Source organism: Capra hircus, chromosome 4 (assembly GCF_001704415.2).
Source record: "Capra hircus breed San Clemente chromosome 4, ASM170441v1, whole genome shotgun sequence".
NCBI lineage: Eukaryota > Metazoa > Chordata > Mammalia > Artiodactyla > Bovidae > Capra > Capra hircus.
In genome coordinates, this window is record NC_030811.1 from 34,571,395 (window position 1) to 34,591,835 (window position 20,441).

A 20,441-nucleotide genomic window follows, 5' to 3' on the forward strand; every position below is an offset into this window, starting at 1 on the left:
AATCAGTTTACTTAACCACATAATCTTTCTCTTTTTCTCCTTAATTCTGTATTTAGAGACAAAGTAAATATTCTTGCTCCTGCAGTATTGGAACACAAGAATATAAATATAAACAGTTATAGCTTTATATTTGAAGGATAATTGCAGCCATACTTCCATATTCTGTTCAAGAGAAATATTTCAGGTACCATCATAACATTTTTAGAACTCAATAATGTTAAACACAACCATCCCAACCCCAAAAAACAGGAAAAGAAAAGACCCCCACTTTTTGTTGTTGTTCTCTGAAACCATATAGTCAACGAGGGATGACAAGAATGCAATCTGGTTATTATTTACGAGCGTATTGGAGTTTTAGTGTGACACTAATCTGAATTCATCAACCCTGGGATTTCTTTGGAAGGAATGTACTAAAGCTGAAGCTCCAGTACTTTGGACACCTCATACAAAGAGTTGACTCATTGGAAAAGACTCTGATGCTGGGAGAGATTGGGGGCAGGAGGAGAAGGGGACAACCCAGGATGAGATGGCTTGATGGCATCACGGACTTGATGGACGTGGGTCTGGGTCAACTGCGGGAGATGGTGATGGACAGGGAGGCCTGGCGTGCTGCAATTCATGGGGTCGCAAAGAGTGGGACACAACTGAGCAACTGAACTGTACTGAACTGAATCTGAACTCAGCTAGGAATTCACCATGCCTGGCCCTGATTGGGAGAACCGTGGGTGAGGCCTAACAGTAAGAAAACTGTCCTAAAGAAGAAAGAGTGGGCGGAAGAGAAGGCCAAGGATAACAGAACAGCATGAAGGAGGGGGGCAGAATTTAGTATGTTGCCCCAATATTCCATAGGCCTTACTTCCACCCCAGGTTTCATGTCAGAAGCTAAAACAATACTGAAAAAAAAAAATGTTTTGTTCAGTGAGAGTATAACATTCCATGCAATAGAAAAAAATTATAATGTAAAGAAAGATTTTGACTATTTATTTATTTTACTACTACTAAGTCAGTTTAGTGTTGACTTATTCTGGCTTCTGAGAACACCAGTGGACTTTCAGCCAATGGACAAGACAGTGACTGGTACCCGGGACATGGCCCCAACAGTTTCAGCAGCAGCCAGAGGAGAAGCAGGCACCCCATGAACCTCAGGATCCCTGACACCGGGCATGGGACAGCACAGACAATGGCAGGTGCAACAGCAGTCTCTTCCACGTGGAACTCTAGTGGTAGGACCTTTGGTGGGTGTGACCAGTGGTGTACACTGGCAGCAGAGGACCATAGGGCAACAGAAGTACAGTAACTAGTGGATGTGGTATCAAGTGCAAGAGGACTGAGTTCATGGGCACATAAGATACACCCTCTGAGACAAAGGGGGGCATTTGAGGCCATCACAGTGATTGAGACTGCTACTGAAATTTAATGGATGAGGGTTATAAAGGCTAGCTCTCTGCCTGTCTAGGATAAGGCTGATGTTTATTTGGAATGCATTGGTAAGGTGCAGAGCCCGGTGCCTGTTTGAATAATTAGATGTCTATTCTCATGGGCCAGGGCACATACCGTAACACCTGCTGCTATGATGAATATCACTCTGTGCAAAACAATAAATTCTCCCCTATCCCATACCACTTTTGAATGTCTTGCTGGACACCGATGTGAACGAAAAGCCTGTTGGTAATTATTTGAACCTAGATCTTGACTCCACTTTATATATAAGCCCTAGGCATTTTACCCAATTTCAATATACACTGAATTTTTCAGGAATGCAATTTCATAGTCAAGCAAAGTAACACTATACTTTGTTTTGCTTGTGGCTTTCTCAAGAGTTGTTCACCAATAGCAATGTGATGCATGGAATCTTGGTTTCCTTACGATATTAACTGCACCAATCTGAATTTGCACCTGTCACATTCAGGGAGACTCAAAATAAAAGGGGGAGCACTTGACTATTTCATTAGACTTTATGATATCATTATGCCTAAACATTTACATATTGGACTTCTCTGGTGGCTCATTGGTAAAGAACCCGCCTGCCAGTGTAGGAGACCCAAGAGATGTAGGTTTGATCCCTGGGTCGGGAAGATCCCCTGGAGGAGGGCATGGCAACCTACTCCAGTATTCCTGCCTGGAGAATGCCATGGACGGAGGAACCTGGCAGGCTGCAGTCCATAGTGTTGCAGAGTCGGACAAGACTGAAGCGATTGAGCACAGCACCAACATTTACATATTACATTACAAATTGTTATACTACAAAGCACTTTCCTTTGGGGCTTCCTAGGTGGGGCTAGTGGTAAAGAATCTGCCTGCATTACAGGAGACAAGAGTTTGATCTCCGGGTTGGGAAGATTTCCTGAAGAAGAAAATGGCAATCCACTCCAATATTCTTGCCTGGGAAATTCCATGGACAGAGGAGCCTGGCGGGCTACAGTCCATGGGGCCACAAAGAGTCAGACGTGACTCAGCACATGAGCACTTTCCTTCTATTTGTCCATTACATTAAGGATTGTTGAAATTACGTGTATAGGTTAGTTATAGGCACTTCCTTCTAGATCAACAAGAGATCAATAAATAAATTTATCAAAAAGGAATGTGAGGTCAGATAGGAATGAATGAAAAGATTGTTTTAGGATGATCCAAAAGTGACTGGAAGCAGGATTTTGAGAGAAGGGGGCTGAAGACGGTGAGTGTAGGTAGAGGCAAAGAAATATTTTTGTGACCATTTTAAGAACCTAGCTTTATTCCCGGGTTAGTGAATCCTAAAAAACATGGGTCTCACCAACTAGATAAGACCACTTGTTGGTAGTACTTATCAACTAATATTTATGGAAATGCTTATTAAATACTTAACATTTGTGGGTTGCTGGCTCTGTGTGAGAGGCATTGTTCCAAGTACTTTACATGTAGGAACCCTTATCCTTTTACCAATCCCCAGAGGCAAAATCATTATTGTCCCTACACTGCAGACAGAAAACGGAAGCATAGAGAAGGTAAGAAACTTGCCCAAGGACAGTGGGCTATTAGGAGGCCAAGAAGGGATTCACACACATGCAGCCGGATTCAGTCTGCTCTTGCCACTCCCCAGCAGCAGATGCACAATCAGGTCAAAGCAATTACTTCCTCTGAAAACCATTTTCGAGAACCATTAATCCCACAGAAATCATATATCACCCACAAAACATAATTTGGTTCTGCTTACATTTATTAATTTCACATCCCCAGAATGGTGCTTTATAAACCCTCCTGGCAGCACAACCAGTGAATTCTAAAAGCCCTTCCTTGAAGGTCAGAAGAGTAGCCTTAAAGAGCCAGGACAATTAATACTTGGTCCTTCCACATGGCCCGAGGTGGTCACTGTCATTCCAGAGGCCCAGACCTCAGGTTGGTGGTACCCCCACATCTGAGTTGCCCCGAGCCCCAGACCTATGGCTGTGGTGTGGAGTTTGCCACAGTAAAATTTCTAGTTTGCAAAAAATGGTTGTGGATGGTTTGAGGAGCTGACCCTGAGTAGGCACATCAGATAAAAGGTAACAGAAGAAAGGTAAAGAAGACCCTCAGAGGATGATATGGCTGGATGGCATCACCGACTCAACAGACATGAATGTGAGTAAACTCTGGGAGACAGTGAAAGACAGGCAGCCTGGCATGCTGCAGTCCATGGGGTTGCCTAGAGTCAGGCACAACTTAGCAACTGAACAACAACAAAGAGGACCCTCAAGAGAGACAGTGCCAGTGAGTGATGAGAACCTGAGCTTTTGATTATCCTAGGGCTCTCAATTCCCATCTGTTACTGAGTTCCCAATTAAAAGGCTTAAAACAAGCAAACAAAAAAGACTAAAAGAAAAACAAAACAAAAACAATTTCCCACCTGCAGCAAATTCACTTAACGTCTCCTTATCTGTAAATATTATGGTAAATAAGAAATTACGAGAATTACGTTAGTGGATCAAATAATAATAATAGAGTGGTAAACAAGTTCTCGTTTCACTAGACCCAGGTATTATTAGGCTTTCTTAAATAGTTCCTTTCTTATTTTCTTGCATTATAAAAGATAGACTTAAAATATAGTATTACAGCTCAAGCTTATTACAAAAGGTAGTGCATGGTAACTAAGATATGGATCTTCGCGTTTCCAGCTGTGTCTGTAGCTCAGATATTCTTGGAGCTTCCATTCTTTTATCTAAAGAAGATACATCAGTATTTGCCCCACAGATGCTTACAGAGGGTTAAAAGAGTAACCAGATAACGTCCTTGACACGGCAACTAACACATGATACGTAAAGAATTAGTGTTACTACATGTTATTATTTGAAGGTAATTTATCTATAATATAACCTTGCCGCATAAATCATGAAGACCCAGTGTATTTATAAAACAAACACAAAACTAGTACTAATCCTGTTTGATCTGTACTCAAGCTCTAACTTTAGATAATACTTAAGCATAAATAGGCTTTCTTTTCATCAGAATGTCTCTAAAAAGAACAATATATATTGCTGTGACAGTTTTATGTCAATCTGAAAAGCTGAACATCTCATTCAATTTTCCTCTCCAAATCGATTCATGGATATCTTGAGTAATACAGAAATAATGCCTTATATATTACTTTTATAGATTTACAACACATATTCTATAAAGCATTTTCATGACAACTCTGTGAAGAAAGAATGGTCAGTAAAATTGTTTCCGTCTTACAAGTCCAAAAATGAGGCACAAATGGGCTACATACTTTTCCCAGGGTCACATTACTATAGGTCATAACTGGGTGCATTTTTTCTCATATGAAGACCACAGGATTCCTGACTTGAAGGCTGAAGGTTAGAATTCTTCTGATCTCTTAGACTAGGATTCTTACCAGTATTTATGAGCATCTTATGAAGGTTCAGAAATGAAACAGGCAAGACAGTCCTTCAAAAGACCCTCTCAGCTAATGTGGCTAAATTACCTACTTTTGTCTAATTAGGGGTAAGTTGACCCTTCCATAAGCTACACATTTTCTTCTGAAATGACCATCAACACTGGGATTGTACTGCTGCTATGATTCTCTGCATACTAAGTCGCTTCAGCTGTGTCTGACTCTTCGCCACCCTGTGGACTGTAGCCTGCCAGATTCCCCTGTCCATGGGATTCTCTGGGCAAGAATACTGGAGTGGGTTGCCATAACCTTCTCCAGGTGATCTTCCTGACCCAGGGATGGAACCTACATCTCTTGGGTCTCCTGCATTGGCAGGTGGGTTCTTCACCACTAACACCACCTTATGACTCTATGGTATCATCCGTTAAAATGCCTCAGAAAAAAAGAGAAAATTCCATATTACCGTTAGATGGAGGTAACAGAAATTTTAAAAAAATAGTCCCCAAAGTGTGAAGCAGTGAATCACATGATTTGAATGGGGTTTACCATAAAATAAGAGTCTGTGCATCTCTCCCAGACAGAAGCACACCCAACCCATCATCAAAGAGTAAAGCATATTCCCAAATGATCCTATTCATTCAGTTAATTATACTTCTGCCAAGCTATGTATTCTTCCTAATCACAACTTCAACTACAAATGAAGGAGTCTAAGATTCTATTTAGGGAAATAAATGTAATTCACTTTGTTTGTAGCTTGCAGCAACGCTTATTTTGGATTTTTATCAATATATATTTCAATGGGATCTGTCAGACTGGAAGACATTAAATGCCCATTAAAATGTATCAGCCCTAATATACTGTATTATTAATTATTATTATTACAATAAGAAGTTCAACAGACTAGCCATTAGAGCATCATCTTCCAATGAATAATGTGTTATATAACATACACTTTATGAAGCTGTGTGCCTTAAAGCTAATGTATCACTGTAGTGGGTTTTCATTTCCTAATGTTGATGATATCTTACAAGCCAAAAATCAGTTCCCAGTTCCAAAGTTCCATGAAAATGATCAAGCCAGGAGCACTGCAAATCTACTAACATTGTTTTCCTTTTATAACACTTGCAACTTTGCTGTTGTTCAATATCTACCTCTCCCACCAGAAAGAGACTAGGTAAGAGATTCAACATACTATATCCTCCAACACCAAAATCTGTGTGTGTGTGTATGTGTGTGTGTCTATCTCTCTGTCTCTGCATATATACACAGGAACAAATGAATCAAACTTATAGAACAGTTCTCCTTTGCTTATTTAGTTTACTCACAAAGCAAGGCAAGTGTATAAATTTCGGGATTTCACCACTTAAGCAGCTAAATCCTAGAACCTGATTTCATTCTGCACTCTTCTTAATCTAGCTCTTGTAATCTCCAAATAGTGTAACCCCTGATGGCTTAAAATAAAGGGCTTTGCCGTTCCCGTAAGAAGTTTTTTCCATCTATTTTGAAGTAAGTTATGTTTTGGGGCCTGCTGTAGTCCATGGGGTCAAAAAGAGTTGGACATGACTGAGTGACTGAATTGACTGACTGAAGTTTTTTTGGGGGGTTTCTTATCAGGATATCAGATTCACTGCTATCATTTCTGTTACAAACACAGTGGATCAGGAAGAAATGACATGGGGAATATTACACTCACTGCTTGGGTGATGTGTTTGCTGAGGCAAGAGCAAACAAACATGGTAGAGTTTATTTTAGAGGACAGTATACTGAGTCATGGAACGTGTCTACACACAGCGAGGAATAAACTATTGATTAATAGTTGCAGGCTGGGCAAACAGAATAAACAAATCCATGAAGTACAACCAGAGTTTACTGAGTTTTTATTATGTAATGCAAAGCAACCCAGTTTTGTTGTTTAAAGCTGTTTACGCTTTAACAAGTTATTCAGATGCAACGCTACTCTCCTATGTATAGCATAGAAATAAGTAAATGGGGACTTGCTGGAAAGATCTGAATGACAAAAGCGAGGATCTCTCTTATCACCTCTTCTTTTATGGTCTGTTGAAATCAGAATTAATCAGAATCATACACACTGTTGAAAGTGGGCTATGCAAGCTTGCTCCTCATGTGTCCCAGTGTCTGGCACAAGATAACAAACTCTCCAAGTGAAATAAATCAATATTACCTACATGATGGCAGGAGATACACAAGTCATGCACCATAAATGTAAAGTTCACCAAGTCAGTTCAAGTTTAAAAGGTCGGGGCCACTGAACCAAAGAGCAGAGGGATTAATCAGCTCCCTCAGCTCATCGGTCTCAAGTACAGTCTCAGAGATGTCAAGGACTTGCCAAACGTTTACTGGAAAATGGACATGTTGTCGCTTTCACACTGGCCTGATGCCAAAATTGCGAAGTATAACTCCATGCACAGCACCAGAGCAAGAAGCACCTTTGGGTCAATGAGTTTGGTCTAGCTTCTTTCAAAGAAAAAGCGAGCCCCCCAAAGCTCAACATGCTGACCCTCACAGCCTAGTGCTACCAGCCTGCGCCGACCCTCCCTTCTATCTTGCCTGTGGCCAGGTGTGAAGCACTTCACAGTATGTATCCCAGACACATCAATAAGCCTGCATCTTAGTTTACGAGATATGCCAAATGGAAGGAAGATTTATGTAGTTTACAACTAACAGGCTATAATAAGCAGCAAATATTTTTTTCCCATTTTCAAGGAAATGAAGCAAGGCGATGCTATCACTTTCTCAAAATCTCCATTTGATTCTGTCTGTGATTAGTTCATTTAGAGATTTATGGCTCACAGGCAGAATGATCAATTTTATGGATAGGTCAGACTCAGGAAGTGATCACTGCATTCACATGATTCAACAGTTTCCATGAAATTCTGACTGGTCTGCAATGGAGTCTAAAATTCTTATCCATAGAATTATTATTAGGGGTTGAAGTATATATAATTTTTTAAAAAAAAGGTATACTTGAAAGGGAAAAGTATAGCTGAATGAACTAATTTCTCATATTAGCTAGCTCTGGAGAGCAGAAAAAGGCCTGAGAACTAGGGTTCAAGGCAGAAAGTAAGAAAGATAAGGAAACATGGGTATTCTCTTACTTTAAAATGAATCAGGTTTCCCTGGTGGCTCAGTGGTAAGGAAACCACCTGTCAATGTAGGAGACATGGGTTTGATCCATGATCCAGGAGGATCCCACACGCTGCAGAGCAACCAAGTCACCACAACGATTGAGCCTGTGCTCTAGAGTCTGGCAGCCGCAACTACTGAGCCCACATGTTGCAACTACTGAAGCCCAACGGGCCTAGAGCCTGTTGCCCGCAACAAGAGAAGCCACCATAAGGAGAAGTCTGCGTATTGCAACTAGAGAGTAGCCCTCGCTCACCACAACTAGAGAAAAGACCGCACAGCAACAGAGACCCAAAACAGCCAAAAATAAACAAACAAATAAATAAGATTATAAAACGAATCATTTAGGCAGACTGAGATGTCTGCCTGAAGAATTCCATCTGTGCCGTATACTAAGTTGCTTCAGTTGCGTTCAGCTCTTTGTGAACCTGTAGACTGTAGCCCGCCAGGCTCCTCTGTCCATCAGATTCTCCAGTCTAGAATATTGGAGTGAGTCTCCATTTTCTTTTCCAGGAGATCTTCTGAACCCAGGGATCAAATCCGCATCTCTTATGTCTCCTGAGCTAGCAGGTGGGTTCTTTACCCCTAGTACCATGGGCTTTATCATAACCAATCAATAAATATTTATCAAAAATTGATAATAACTGACATTCATTCTTTTTGTCTGTCCAATATCTTTCTTCCTCTGGGGATCTGTTCTCCTCTCACCAGATGGATCTGGTGAACTACCAATCACAGTTCCTTCCTCTTTCTATCCTTGGCTGTTACAGGCTGAAATGTATCCCCTGAAAATTCATGTTAAAGCCCTAGCTCTCAATATCTCAGAATGTGACTGTGTTTGGAGAAAAAAATCTTTAAAGAGATGATAAAATTAGATGAGGTCAGTAGGGTAAAAGCAGGAAAAGTGAAAGTGAAAGATGCTCAGTCATGTCTGACTCTTTGTGACCCCATGGACTATACAGTCCATGGAATTCTCTGGGCCAGAATACTGGAGTGGGTAGCCTTTCCCTTCTCCAGGGGGTCTTCCCAACCCAGGGACTGAACCAAGGTCTCCTGCATTGCAGGCAGATTCTTTCCCAACTGAGCTATCAGGGAAGCCCCAAAGCAGGTACAGGAGAGAGCCACAGCCTCGTGTTAGGACAGTAAAGGGAGCTTGAGCAGAGAGTTAGGCTGGGAGATAATGGGAAACCAGGGAGAAATGTAGGGACCTCAGCCTGTTCAGAGCCTTGAATGTCACCCAGAGGAGTTTGGAGGGGAGAAAGTCAAAGTGAAAGTGAAGTCGCTCAGCCATGTCTGACTCTTTGCAACCCCAAGGGCTGTAGCCTACCAGGCTCCTCCATCCATGGGATTTTCCAGGCAAGAGTACTGGAGTGGGTTGCCATTTCCTTCTCCAGGGGATCTTCCCAACCCAGGGATCCGATCCAGGTCTCCCGCATTGCAGGCAGACGCTTTAGCATCTGAGCCACCAGGGAGAAGACTCCAGACTCATGCAGACTATGTGCAGATATCATTTGTTAGACGTGTGACACCGAAAAGTTTACTTAATTTCTCTACGCTTGAATAAAATAGGAAAAATAATGATGACTATCTCACAGAGACTTTGTAAGTACTAAATGAATTAATATATATGTGTATATATGTAAGTATTTTTATAATAAAATATATTATTAATATATATTTTACATAGATCTTGCATACATAGGTAAAATATATAATAATGTAAGGTATATATAACATATATTCGGGTTACTTTTCTTACTTTTATTCTTAAACAATATGGTGTAAATATTTTTCTATGCCAATAGATGTATATCTGCCATCATTTTTAATGTCTTCACAGTTTCCCACTGAAAAATATGCCATGATTTATTCATGCTTGAATTGAATAGTAGTCTAGTATGTAAAAATTGTTAATGAACGGGGAAGGTAGGGAAAATTATGTAGTTTCACTAGATTTAAATTTTCTTCTTTCTTTTTGCTTATCTGTATTTTCTATTCTTTTCATAACGAATGTATCTTACTAGCACAATAACAGCATAAAAAAGGGAAAGGGAACAGGAATTTAAAAATGCATGTCTGATCATTTTTCAAATTTGATTTCTATTTTCCTTCTCATGGTGGCCTAAAATGTTAACAGGACACAGGAAAGAGAAGAACATTTCTACAAACTTCCATGCTTGAAAATAGAAATCATGCTTGATAAATAGAATCCACCCCCACTGACCACTGTTCATGCTCTTTATCCTAAAGTTCCTTATCGAGAGCCATGGTTCCCAGCCCAAAGTCTTCAGAGGATTTTTATGGGTCAGACAGGTGGGAGGCAGTGGCCTTTGGGGGCCACAAGGGGGAAAAACAGAAAGGGCAAAGAAGAGGATAAAGAGGGAAGGACCCTACCCTTTTACATCAAACCAAAGTCATTTTTTCCTACATTACATAGGGTTTCTAGGATTTGTGTGTGTGAGGAGGTTTTAAGTGGTTTTTTTTTAAAGACAAAGAAAAATAATCCACCTCACACCCATGCAACCAAGATCAATGCTCTCTCTTTCTGATTTAGGTTTTCTGGCTACAGCTCAGACATCTTCACTTTCTTTCACAGGCTCCACAGAGGAAAAACGCTGAAGCACAATGTCAGCAAGAAGTATTGGATTTATTTCCTCTGTCCTGAATGCAGAACCATTAAGATGAAGAAAACTGCCCAGAGAGCTGATCTACAAGAAGCCCTAAAACATTACTGGATAAGAGAAGAAAGCCCCCTCTTACCACCGTCTCTCTACTTTGTCCTCAGCCTCCTCTCTAAAGAAATGGTGAACATATATTTAAAGATTTGGGGGTTGAAATGGTACAAAAATACAAGCCTGTCCATAAGAAGTCTATATGAATCTCCAGCCTGCATGCCTGAGGAGAACCAACAATGTGATAAAGTGTTAAGTATATTGTTTTAGACAGGAATAAGGTGACCAGTCTCTGGGCTGCAATGATAATCACCCAGAAATGGATATCAGTCATGTAATTTATTGGTATCTTTCTGCTTTGTGTGTGTAATATGATAACAGTTCTCTAGTTCTTTCATGGATACAAATACCTTATTACTCAAAATGGGTAATTATATCTCAGAGGAAGGAGACAGTATTTTCCACTTCTCCTGCCGGCACTCTGCCTCATAGAGCCAACTCAATACTGAATTTGTTCAGTGAGTAAAGGGATAAATCCATCCAAGCATCGCCAAAGCCCTCTAATGATCAGCAGGGTCCCCTTCCACCACTCTATAAAGAGTTATTCGCCCAGTCGTGTATGACTCTTTGTGACCCCATGGACTGTAGCCCATTAGGCTCCTCTGTCCATGGAATCTTCCAGGCAAGAATACTGGAGTGAGTAGCCATTCCCTTCTCCAGGGGATCTTTCCAACCCAGAGATGGAACCCAGGTCTCCTGCACTGCAGGCAAATTCTTTACCATCTGTGCCACCAGGGAAGCCCTGCCACCACTCTAACCCCCTCCATCAGTATCCTCTCCAGTCTTTCATTTAAAAATATTAGAGGAACTATTATATACCAGGGATTATGCCCATACACTGGGACTTGAGAACAGGGTGTCTTAGTCCTTGTAGGGAGACAAACATATACAAGTACAATTAAGACACACTGTGACTAGGCTATTCTGGAAGCTTTCACAAGTACAATAGGAACAAAGAGGAAAGAAAATGTATCTGTCTCACCAAATCAGGTGGACTTTACTTGAAGACAGTCCTGAGTAAAAAGAGCTTAGATTTTCAATATAAAATATATTTACTTCATATTTGCTTCATTTGCAAAACAATATGCTCATCTGGGAAGGAATGTGTCATTTTCTTATCACTTAACTTTTCTGAGACAAACAGCTGAATGACAGATGTAAGCTCCCAGCATCTAACTTGTTTAGCCCAACTGATGGCTTGCTAAAACCACAGGAGACATTCTTTTAGAAGCCACACCCAAACCACCCAAATATATCTTGATCATGCAAGAGAGTGTCTTCTCTACTCCACTGAATTGAACAGAGCATTAAGAACCACAATTTGCTTCCATCAGCCTTAGAATGTATGGAAATTCCTCTGATAGTTTCCTGTATTGTGAGTGCTAGGGCTAGTATTCAAAAATTTTAAATGTGTTTTCACAAGCATCCTAGAGGGAAATTAGGACAGAATGCCTCAGGCGGCACTAGCTACTTGTGTTGGTGGTGGTGGCTGAGCTAATAATTGCAGGAGTAATATGATTTATTTTTCCATTTTAGCAAGTGAGGAAGGCATCGAAAGAACAGAGAACTTGTGTGTTTTCTTCAGCGTTTACTATGTGGGAGCAAAGAAGACAGATTGTAAGATTTTTCTGAATTGGTGGCTTCAGAGTTGATGTTTAAGGAAAAATATATACACTTGTAGGGAAATACTCCAAGTGGCAAACTCAGTGGCCCAGGCTTGGTAGGAAAGAAATGCCAAGGGACTTGGAGAAAGTGGCAGAATTAAGACTAACAAAAGTGACCTCTGAGGTTCCAGGCTCAGAGATATTGAAGGAGTGAAAAAGCCAGAAAGCCAGTGATTATAAAGTGGTGAATTAAAGCCTCAAAGATGGATATAGTTGTCTGTAATGCAAATTACTAATCAGCAAGGCTGCTCAAATGGGAGGCTGAAGATGAAAAGAAATGAAGGTCATGGATTTGATGAGATCAAAGAACTGTGATGATGAATGGGTCATTGGTGTGGGCATCAAAACTGACAAGAATGATGGCAGCTCTTAAGTCTCCAGAAAGAGTCAACCCAGGTGATGATTTTTCTTATTGAATATTCTGAATGATCAGGATGTTAACAGATGAGAGGAAGAAGGGGAAGCAAAGAGATGCCAATAATTCCTCCCAACACCAGAGATTAAGGTTTTAGTAGAATACCCAGCTTCACTGTCTTTAGGGATTAGGGATAAGGAAAGAAAGTTACCATTTTCGTGAGGTGAATGGAAGCTGGAGTTACCAAGTGTGTAGAGAAATGCAAATATGCTAAGAGGAAGGAGCTTAGAGAAGGGTGAGGACACAAACGCGGGACAAGAAGGACCAGGCTACCCTACCGGAGGGTCTGAATGTTAGCGGTAACTGAAGTCTACAGGTCTGAGAAACATGGGGGGACGTTACATGTCCAACATTGCCACTCTGTCAAGGTCTATCTTGGCAATGTCACATGGTACTGCCTTGCACCTTGCTATGTTTTCAACTCCTCTTCTTAAAGTCCAAATGACTTACATTAATGAGTCTATAAATTTGATGACAAGCCAAATATTGAAAATGCACGGGTCATTTGATCTTACAAGCTTCTGAATTGTTATGAACTTCTTATATCACATACTAGGCTTTCATAAAAACTTGGGTGTGTGACTTCTGGTCTCAATAAAATCTATCCCTGGCTCAAGTCAGAGCATAAGAGCTTACCTGGGCCTTGCTGTTTAGTCCCTAGACAGACAGCAGTGAGCAGGCCAAATAAATCTGTCTTATTTCTGAAAGAAATGGGGGAAAGATCACTCTAGCTAGTGTTTATAATGAACTGGATTATTCAGAAACAAGAAAAGAAATGGGAAGGGTATGAGAGCACGTTGACTTGGACAAGACTGGTCATGGTACAGATGGAGGAAAGTAGACGGATTCAGTAAGTTTTGGGAGTGAACGGCTTGCTGGTAAACTGAATAGGAATTTGAATGCACTTCCAGAAATTCTACAATTAGAAATTCATTGGGTTTGCAAACTTCTTTTATAAAAATGCAAATACATGTAAGAGGCTTATGACTGGGGTGAGGGTGTAATTTAGTTTGAATTAGTTCCATCAGCTTACTTTATTCTATCACCTAGCTGAAGTCAGCCATACTAAAGAGGTGAGGGTTTTACTTTGGGAAAGAATGTTTTGCACAAAGAATATAATCGTGTGTGAGACAGAAGTGGAAAGGCAGAAGCATGAAGGCACATTCAGAGGACACAGGGAGGCAGTTCAGCATTTGAGAGCATGGAGAAGAAGCAAACTCTGATGTTCTCTGAAAGTCTGCCTGATTGCCTCATAGAGCTGTGTCCCCAATTTTCTTTAATACTGGGAACCTCATTACTCACATTCTTGTTTGAAGGAGAACATTACTGTAGAGGAAAGGAAAAAATGAAGTCAATAAAAATTCTCAAATGGTATTAAGCATTGATAATTTCCATGTTGCTTTGTTTAAATTAAAGCTAGTCTACTTGATTCCCTGAAAATATTTCACTGGTGTCATACAATAAACAGAAATTTTTAAACCTAGAATTTTAAAAACAATCACCAATTCCATGTAAGATAAATAACTAATACTGGTTGATATTTGAAAAAGTTCAATTATGTTATTAAAAGATATATTTTATATTTGGTAGTAAATATCTATATTTTTTAAAAGTCCAGGTTTGTTGACATACAACAAAAGAGTTAAACTCTGTTTATCATTTTCCTTTTCCTTTTCTTTTTTTATATATTCACATGTTACTGAACAGATGAGGCCAGAGATCTTAAAATGTTCAAAATGCTATCTTTGAGTACAAGTTTGGGTACATTTCAAATTTCACATGAAAGCTAGTACTCAGAACGAAGATAAAACTGGAAAGAATGAGCAATAGCCAAAACTTTGGCACACTACTAACCAAGGCTTCTTGGATGACATAAAAGAGAACAAAACCAACTGACAACTCAAATAAAACAGTTTCCCTGGTGTTTTGTTTTGTACTTATTTTTCAAATATAGAAAAGAAATCTTTTTATAAAAAAATGAAACTTAATAGAAAGCAATTTCCCGGTGGTGTGCAGTGGTAAAGAATCCACCTGTCAATGCAGGAGATGCACGAGTCATGGGTTCGATCCCTGGGTTGGGAAGGTTCCTTAGAGTAGGAAATGCAGCCCACTCCAGCATTCTTGTCTGGAAAATTCTATGGACAGAGGAGTCTGGAAGTCTACAGTCCATGGGGTCACAAAAAGTCAGACACAACTGAGGACGCATGCACGCACACGCAATAAAAAGCAATAAAAGTCACTAGTAAAAATTTGGGCCAATGAAAAATTCTGAAGCATTTGTCTTCAAACACAAACACATTAAATGGCAAGATAAAAATAAACCTTTGGGCTAGCCAGTAAAAATTCCATGGATTTGTGCCTTTCCATGTGAGTCACAAGTCTAATAGCAGGTACACTCTATGCAGCTGGGATACGGAACAGACCGTGTTAGTCTTACAGGCTGTCTTTAAACGCTCCCCTACATCTGGCTCAGATTCTGTCCTGCCACACTTGCAAGGTCCCATTCAGATTCACCAGGATGATCATCCCTGCCTTCATAGCATCCATGTTGGTACCTACTGCTCAAGATAAAGCCTGGCACAGCATGTCTGTATGGGAAAAGGGCACAGAGGAATTATGGAATCTCAGAGTTATTAATAATTGCCAAATGTCTTATTTTTATCGATTAAAAAAAAAAAGCCTGAAGTGCAAACCAGGCTTCAAATCTTGTTCCAAATTATACATTGATTAAGCTTCAGAACTCAAACCTGTCAGGTATTCTTTTCTGAAATCATTATGAGACACTTCTTCATGTATTTTTCACATTTTTGCATCATTTGCAAAGAGAGGCACTAAGAATCTGTTCTGAACTATCTTTTCAAAGATATTTATGCAGCGGACAGTCTTGAAAGATACAGATGGTGTCTGTCTCCAGATCAAAGAGGTTTTGCCCAGTATAACAAAAATAATGGGTCTTTCTGGGGCAAAGGGTAGGCACACTCATGGACCTTATGAACATTCAAACTCTCTAAGCGAGGAGCTCTGCTCTTGAAATGCAAACTACTTAGTATACAGTGTCACCACCTAGACCTCTTCACTTGCCCTGTGGGAGTAGGGATTCACTGAACCACTGCAAATGCTGATAATCTGTCTGCCTCTCTTGCTATAAATAATAAAGTCATTTGTCTCTGACCCAGGAGTCTCCTGTCTTCTGCCAGCTCCCATGAAACTGGCACGCAGACTTGTGAACTTGGAAGAAGGTGAATTCTGACTCTTCACAGGTTCAGCAGAAACATAAAATTGTAGTGATAATCCATCACACAAAGAGAATAAATATTGAAAGTCCTGTTGTTGGACTTTTCACATCTAGGATGACCCAGTTACCATTTTGGAGTACTATGTGTTAGTATATTAATAGTATGTATATAAATATGTATTCGTTGTCAAATAAAATTATATACACATAATTCCATGGACTATATAGTCCATGGAGTTGCAACTGAGCAACTTTCACTTTCATAGACATACCTGTATACTTAATTTTTTAAATTAAATCTGTGAAATGGGTCTCACTATCCTCACTTTATAGCTTAAAAAAAAAAACAAAACCAACAACAACTCAAATTTAACTCACACACCTTATAAGTGGCAGAGCTAAAAATCTCTGGTTTTAAAATCTGTATTTTGTCTGTCTCAAAATGGCATAGATCACTTTAGTTTTAAATAAAATGACTAAAGTATATAGTATTATGTTTAGTTTTACCATCTTTTTAATAGTACCTACTTTTTAAAATATTTTTAGGTACAGGCATGATGCTATCTGAGCTGTATTCAATATTAAATATTCAGTATTCACAACAAGTAATGTGTTTTTTAATCTTATTCATATTAATGTTACATTGTATACTGTATATTCATAGCCATTGTCTCCAACATAAGCTATTGTTTATAAAGTCTATACCAAAAAACAGTGCTGTAGACCTATTCCTTTAAAGCTACATATCTAAGAAAATTATCTTCAGCTATAGAAAGATAACATTACAGGAGAAATAATTCCATTAAAAAGGCTGTATATTCCATGAAATTACCTTGTTAGTCACAGAGATACATAGAAAATTACAAACTAGACAGAGTGAGGAAAAGACTATATATATCTAGAACTTATAGATGATTTCGAGAATAAGAAATGTTTAAAGCAGCAAGTAGACTAAAATTTTTTAATCTTATGGAAGCAAAACGTAAACTTAGATAAGAGTTGTTTGGGGAATTTTTTTGAAACTGGTAATTCATATCTGGCTACAAACAGGCTTTCATTAATATGCTTCTATTCTGCTAACTCCAGTGCTTATCAGTCATTTTGAAACGCAAACAGCAACAAAGAAAAACATACTTTGAAAGTATGTAGGTTCTGTTCAAAATGTAAACAAATGTTTTAGAAATTGACTTAATTAAAGGATTTCTAGATACATATTAATAATGTACTGATGGGAATAATCAGTTTACTTACGTCTCACAAAAACATTTTTTTATAAAATAATATTCACTAAAGTTTACATAAACAAAAGAAAGAGATCATGGAGTCAGTTATACGTGTCATATAAAATGATTCCTGCATAACCAAGTTTGTATATCAATTATTTATTTTAAAGAAAGTGAAAGTGAAGTTGCTCAGTCGTGTCCGACTCTTTGCGACCCGTGGACTGTAGCCCACCAAGCTCCTCTGTCCATGGGATTCTCCAGGCAAGAATACTGGAGTGGGTTGCCATTTCCTTCTCCAGGGGATCTTCCCAACCCAGGGATCAAACCCAGGTCTCCCACACTGCAGGCAGACACTTTAACCTCTGCACCACCAAGTACTTTAAACGGAAAGGTTAATTGCTAATTTATGACTATTTTAATCTTTGGTAAATGTCAATAGAAGACGGTAGTCTTTATAGTGGGACATATCAACGTGGTACATGTTTGCTGTAGAAGCAGAAACCCCATGGAAAAGCTGATGGGTTAAGATACCAGTTTTATGATTCAATTCAGAAACAAATTAATTTTAAAAACATAATTAAAACTATATGGATTTAAATATTAATGATATAGTGTAATATTTTCTAGGGACAAACATTAAGTGTGTTTTAAACTAGAAATCTGAGGAACTTTTTCATTGATGAGTTTTCAAGTAGGCTACAACTACATAGGTGAAGACTCATACGCAATCTGGTATTTTCTTTCCACTCTGATACTCTACGAGGAGGCGAGATGGTCATTTTTGTCCCAAATTTCTAAAGTTGTTGAGACAAACTGAGAGACCTCCAGGAAGCAGAAAGAAATTTGTTAAGATTGGAGTCACTTAAATATATTTTTTAAAAACCTCAAGGTTTATATAATTAAGAAGTACTATAATAATTGCTTTTAAAATGAAGCAACAATTATTTTGAAGACAAATACACAGGAAGAAAAAGAATATTCATCTAGAAATTTAGAAGGCAAAACTAAGAGAAAGAATTTCAACGTTTTGTGCTAGTCCTTATTATCAAGGTCTTTCTCTTTGGCAAAACCTTGTGATTTCTAGAAGATTTGTGAAGATGGCATTGATGAACAAAGGAGCTTAGTATGCTAATCTGAGGGCTCCTTGGTTGGTGTCTGCTGAGGAAGCCTATATATCTCACAGATTTATGCATAAGGAAACAAATGAAAGATTACCTGGAAATCTTCTAGTGAGTTGACATAATCCTTCCTTTCTGCAAAGCTGATGCTGTATTTCTGGTAACGTGTTTACCTGAAAGAAAAGGGAAACGTTCTAATGAGTTAAGCATTCATAAACACCCAGGCAAAGAAAACACAAACTGCCCACAGGGTACAGGTATGAAGTATCATCTATACCGTTCACTCCCTATCTTCAAATCTCTGTAAGTCAGCATTCAAATGCAAAATAATAGAGTGGTTTATTTGATAATAAAAGATAAAAATTGCCCTTAGGAATTTTCAAAATATTTGGGAACATTTTTTAAAACACAGACATACTTCAATGTCATGATATTGAATCACAGACATCTAGTGCTAATGCTTAACCTGTTAGCATTTACAGTTTTCACTCATGCTAAGTTGCTTAGTCGTGTCTGACTCTTTGCAACCTCATGGACTGTAGCCCGCCAGGCTTCTCTGTCCAAGGGATTCTCCAGACAGGTATACTGGAGTGGGTTTCTTTGCCCTCCTACAGGGGAATCTTCCCACCCCAGGGATCAAACCCACATCTCTTATGTCTCCTGCGTTAGTAGATGGGTTGCTTACCACTAGCACTGCCTAGGGAGAAGGCAATGGCACCCCACTCCAGTACTCTTGCCTGGAAAATCCCATGGCCGGAGGAGCCTGGTAGGCTGCAGTCCATGCGGTTGCTAAGAGTCAGACATAACTGAGCGACTTCACTTTCACTTTTCACTTTCATGCATTGGAGAAGGAAATGGCAACCCACTCCAGTGTTCTTGCCTAGAGAATCCCAGGGACGGGGAAGCTTGGTGGGCTGCCATCTATGGGTCACACAGGATCGGACACGACTGAAGCAACTTAGCAGCAGCAGCAGCAGCAGCAGCGGCAGCCCTACCCAGGAGGACCTTTTCATTTCATGCTGTCTGTGCTATTGTGTCCTACTCTTTGCGACCCCATGAACTGGTGGCTCCTCGTCCATGGGATTTCCCAGGCAAGAATACTGGAACTGGTTGCCATTTTCTTCTCCAGGGGATCTTCCTGACCCACAGGATGGAACCCATGTCTCCTGTACTGCCGGCAGATTCTTTCCCATTGCACCACTTTTCACATCATACTGAAGGGTATTTATTGCTTCAAGTATAAAATCCAGTCACGACAAAACTCTATTTTAACAGAAACTTGCTCTTGGGAAGCTTTATAAATGTAGTCATGAATTCAAACACATATTTTAATTTATAAAGAAAAAATACAAACAAACAATTACTCTCTTTGGAATGTATAGATCAACTAGCTATTCTCAATGGAATCCCCCAAAGAATATCAAATATGGTAACACTTCATTAAAACTAACAGAAAGAGTCATTATAAATTAGCTTGAAAATCAGATTCATTTTTGACCAAATATTGATTACTTTCAAATTAATTCAGTCTATCCTAAAAATGTACTATATAAAGAGCTTCTTTCAGGCCTGCCGACCTGACTGGATAAAAAATTCAGTTGCAGCTGGAGAAAAGAGAAAGAATAAAAAACATGAGTTTTAGTCCCACTTCTGGTGGGTAACACAGTCAGAACCTTGAGCATATCACCTTACTTCTTTTTTTCAATTTCTCCATTTGAAAAATAGAGCCTTGGGTCTCTAAATACCACTTCTGCTCTCAGCTTTGATCAATTCAACAATTCAACCACAAGTTGTAGTTTTTAAAAAATGATTCATTTAAAGTGCTTTGAAACAGTTCATCGATTAAAAGTTTTTTAATCCTCGCAATCTTGTTAACTCTATCCGTTTATTCAGCAAACTGTAAACTTCAGCTCAGGTCAGGCATAAATTTTTTAATGCTCTGGTTTTTTTTTATTATTTTTTCAAGGATTGAGTATTTTTTATTCCTCTATAACTTTTAATGCAGAAAATCTCTTCTATAAAAAAAAACAAAAATTAATTTCTCCTAATAAAACCATTTCTAAT

The 20,441-nt window shown here is 39.2% G+C and overlaps 1 protein-coding gene across 6 annotated transcripts in view; it reads right to left on the minus strand.

The window, feature by feature from the left end:
- Positions 1–20,441, minus strand: part of CPED1 (cadherin like and PC-esterase domain containing 1) — a 324,765-nt gene that overhangs the window by 219,246 nt on the left and 85,078 nt on the right. For all 6 annotated transcript variants that reach the window (XM_018046984.1, XM_005679391.3, XM_018046986.1 and 3 more), the window contains one exon: positions 18,475–18,550. In XM_018046984.1, coding sequence (XP_017902473.1) covers positions 18,475–18,550 — 76 coding nt within the window. The remainder of the gene's footprint in view (positions 1–18,474; positions 18,551–20,441) is intronic.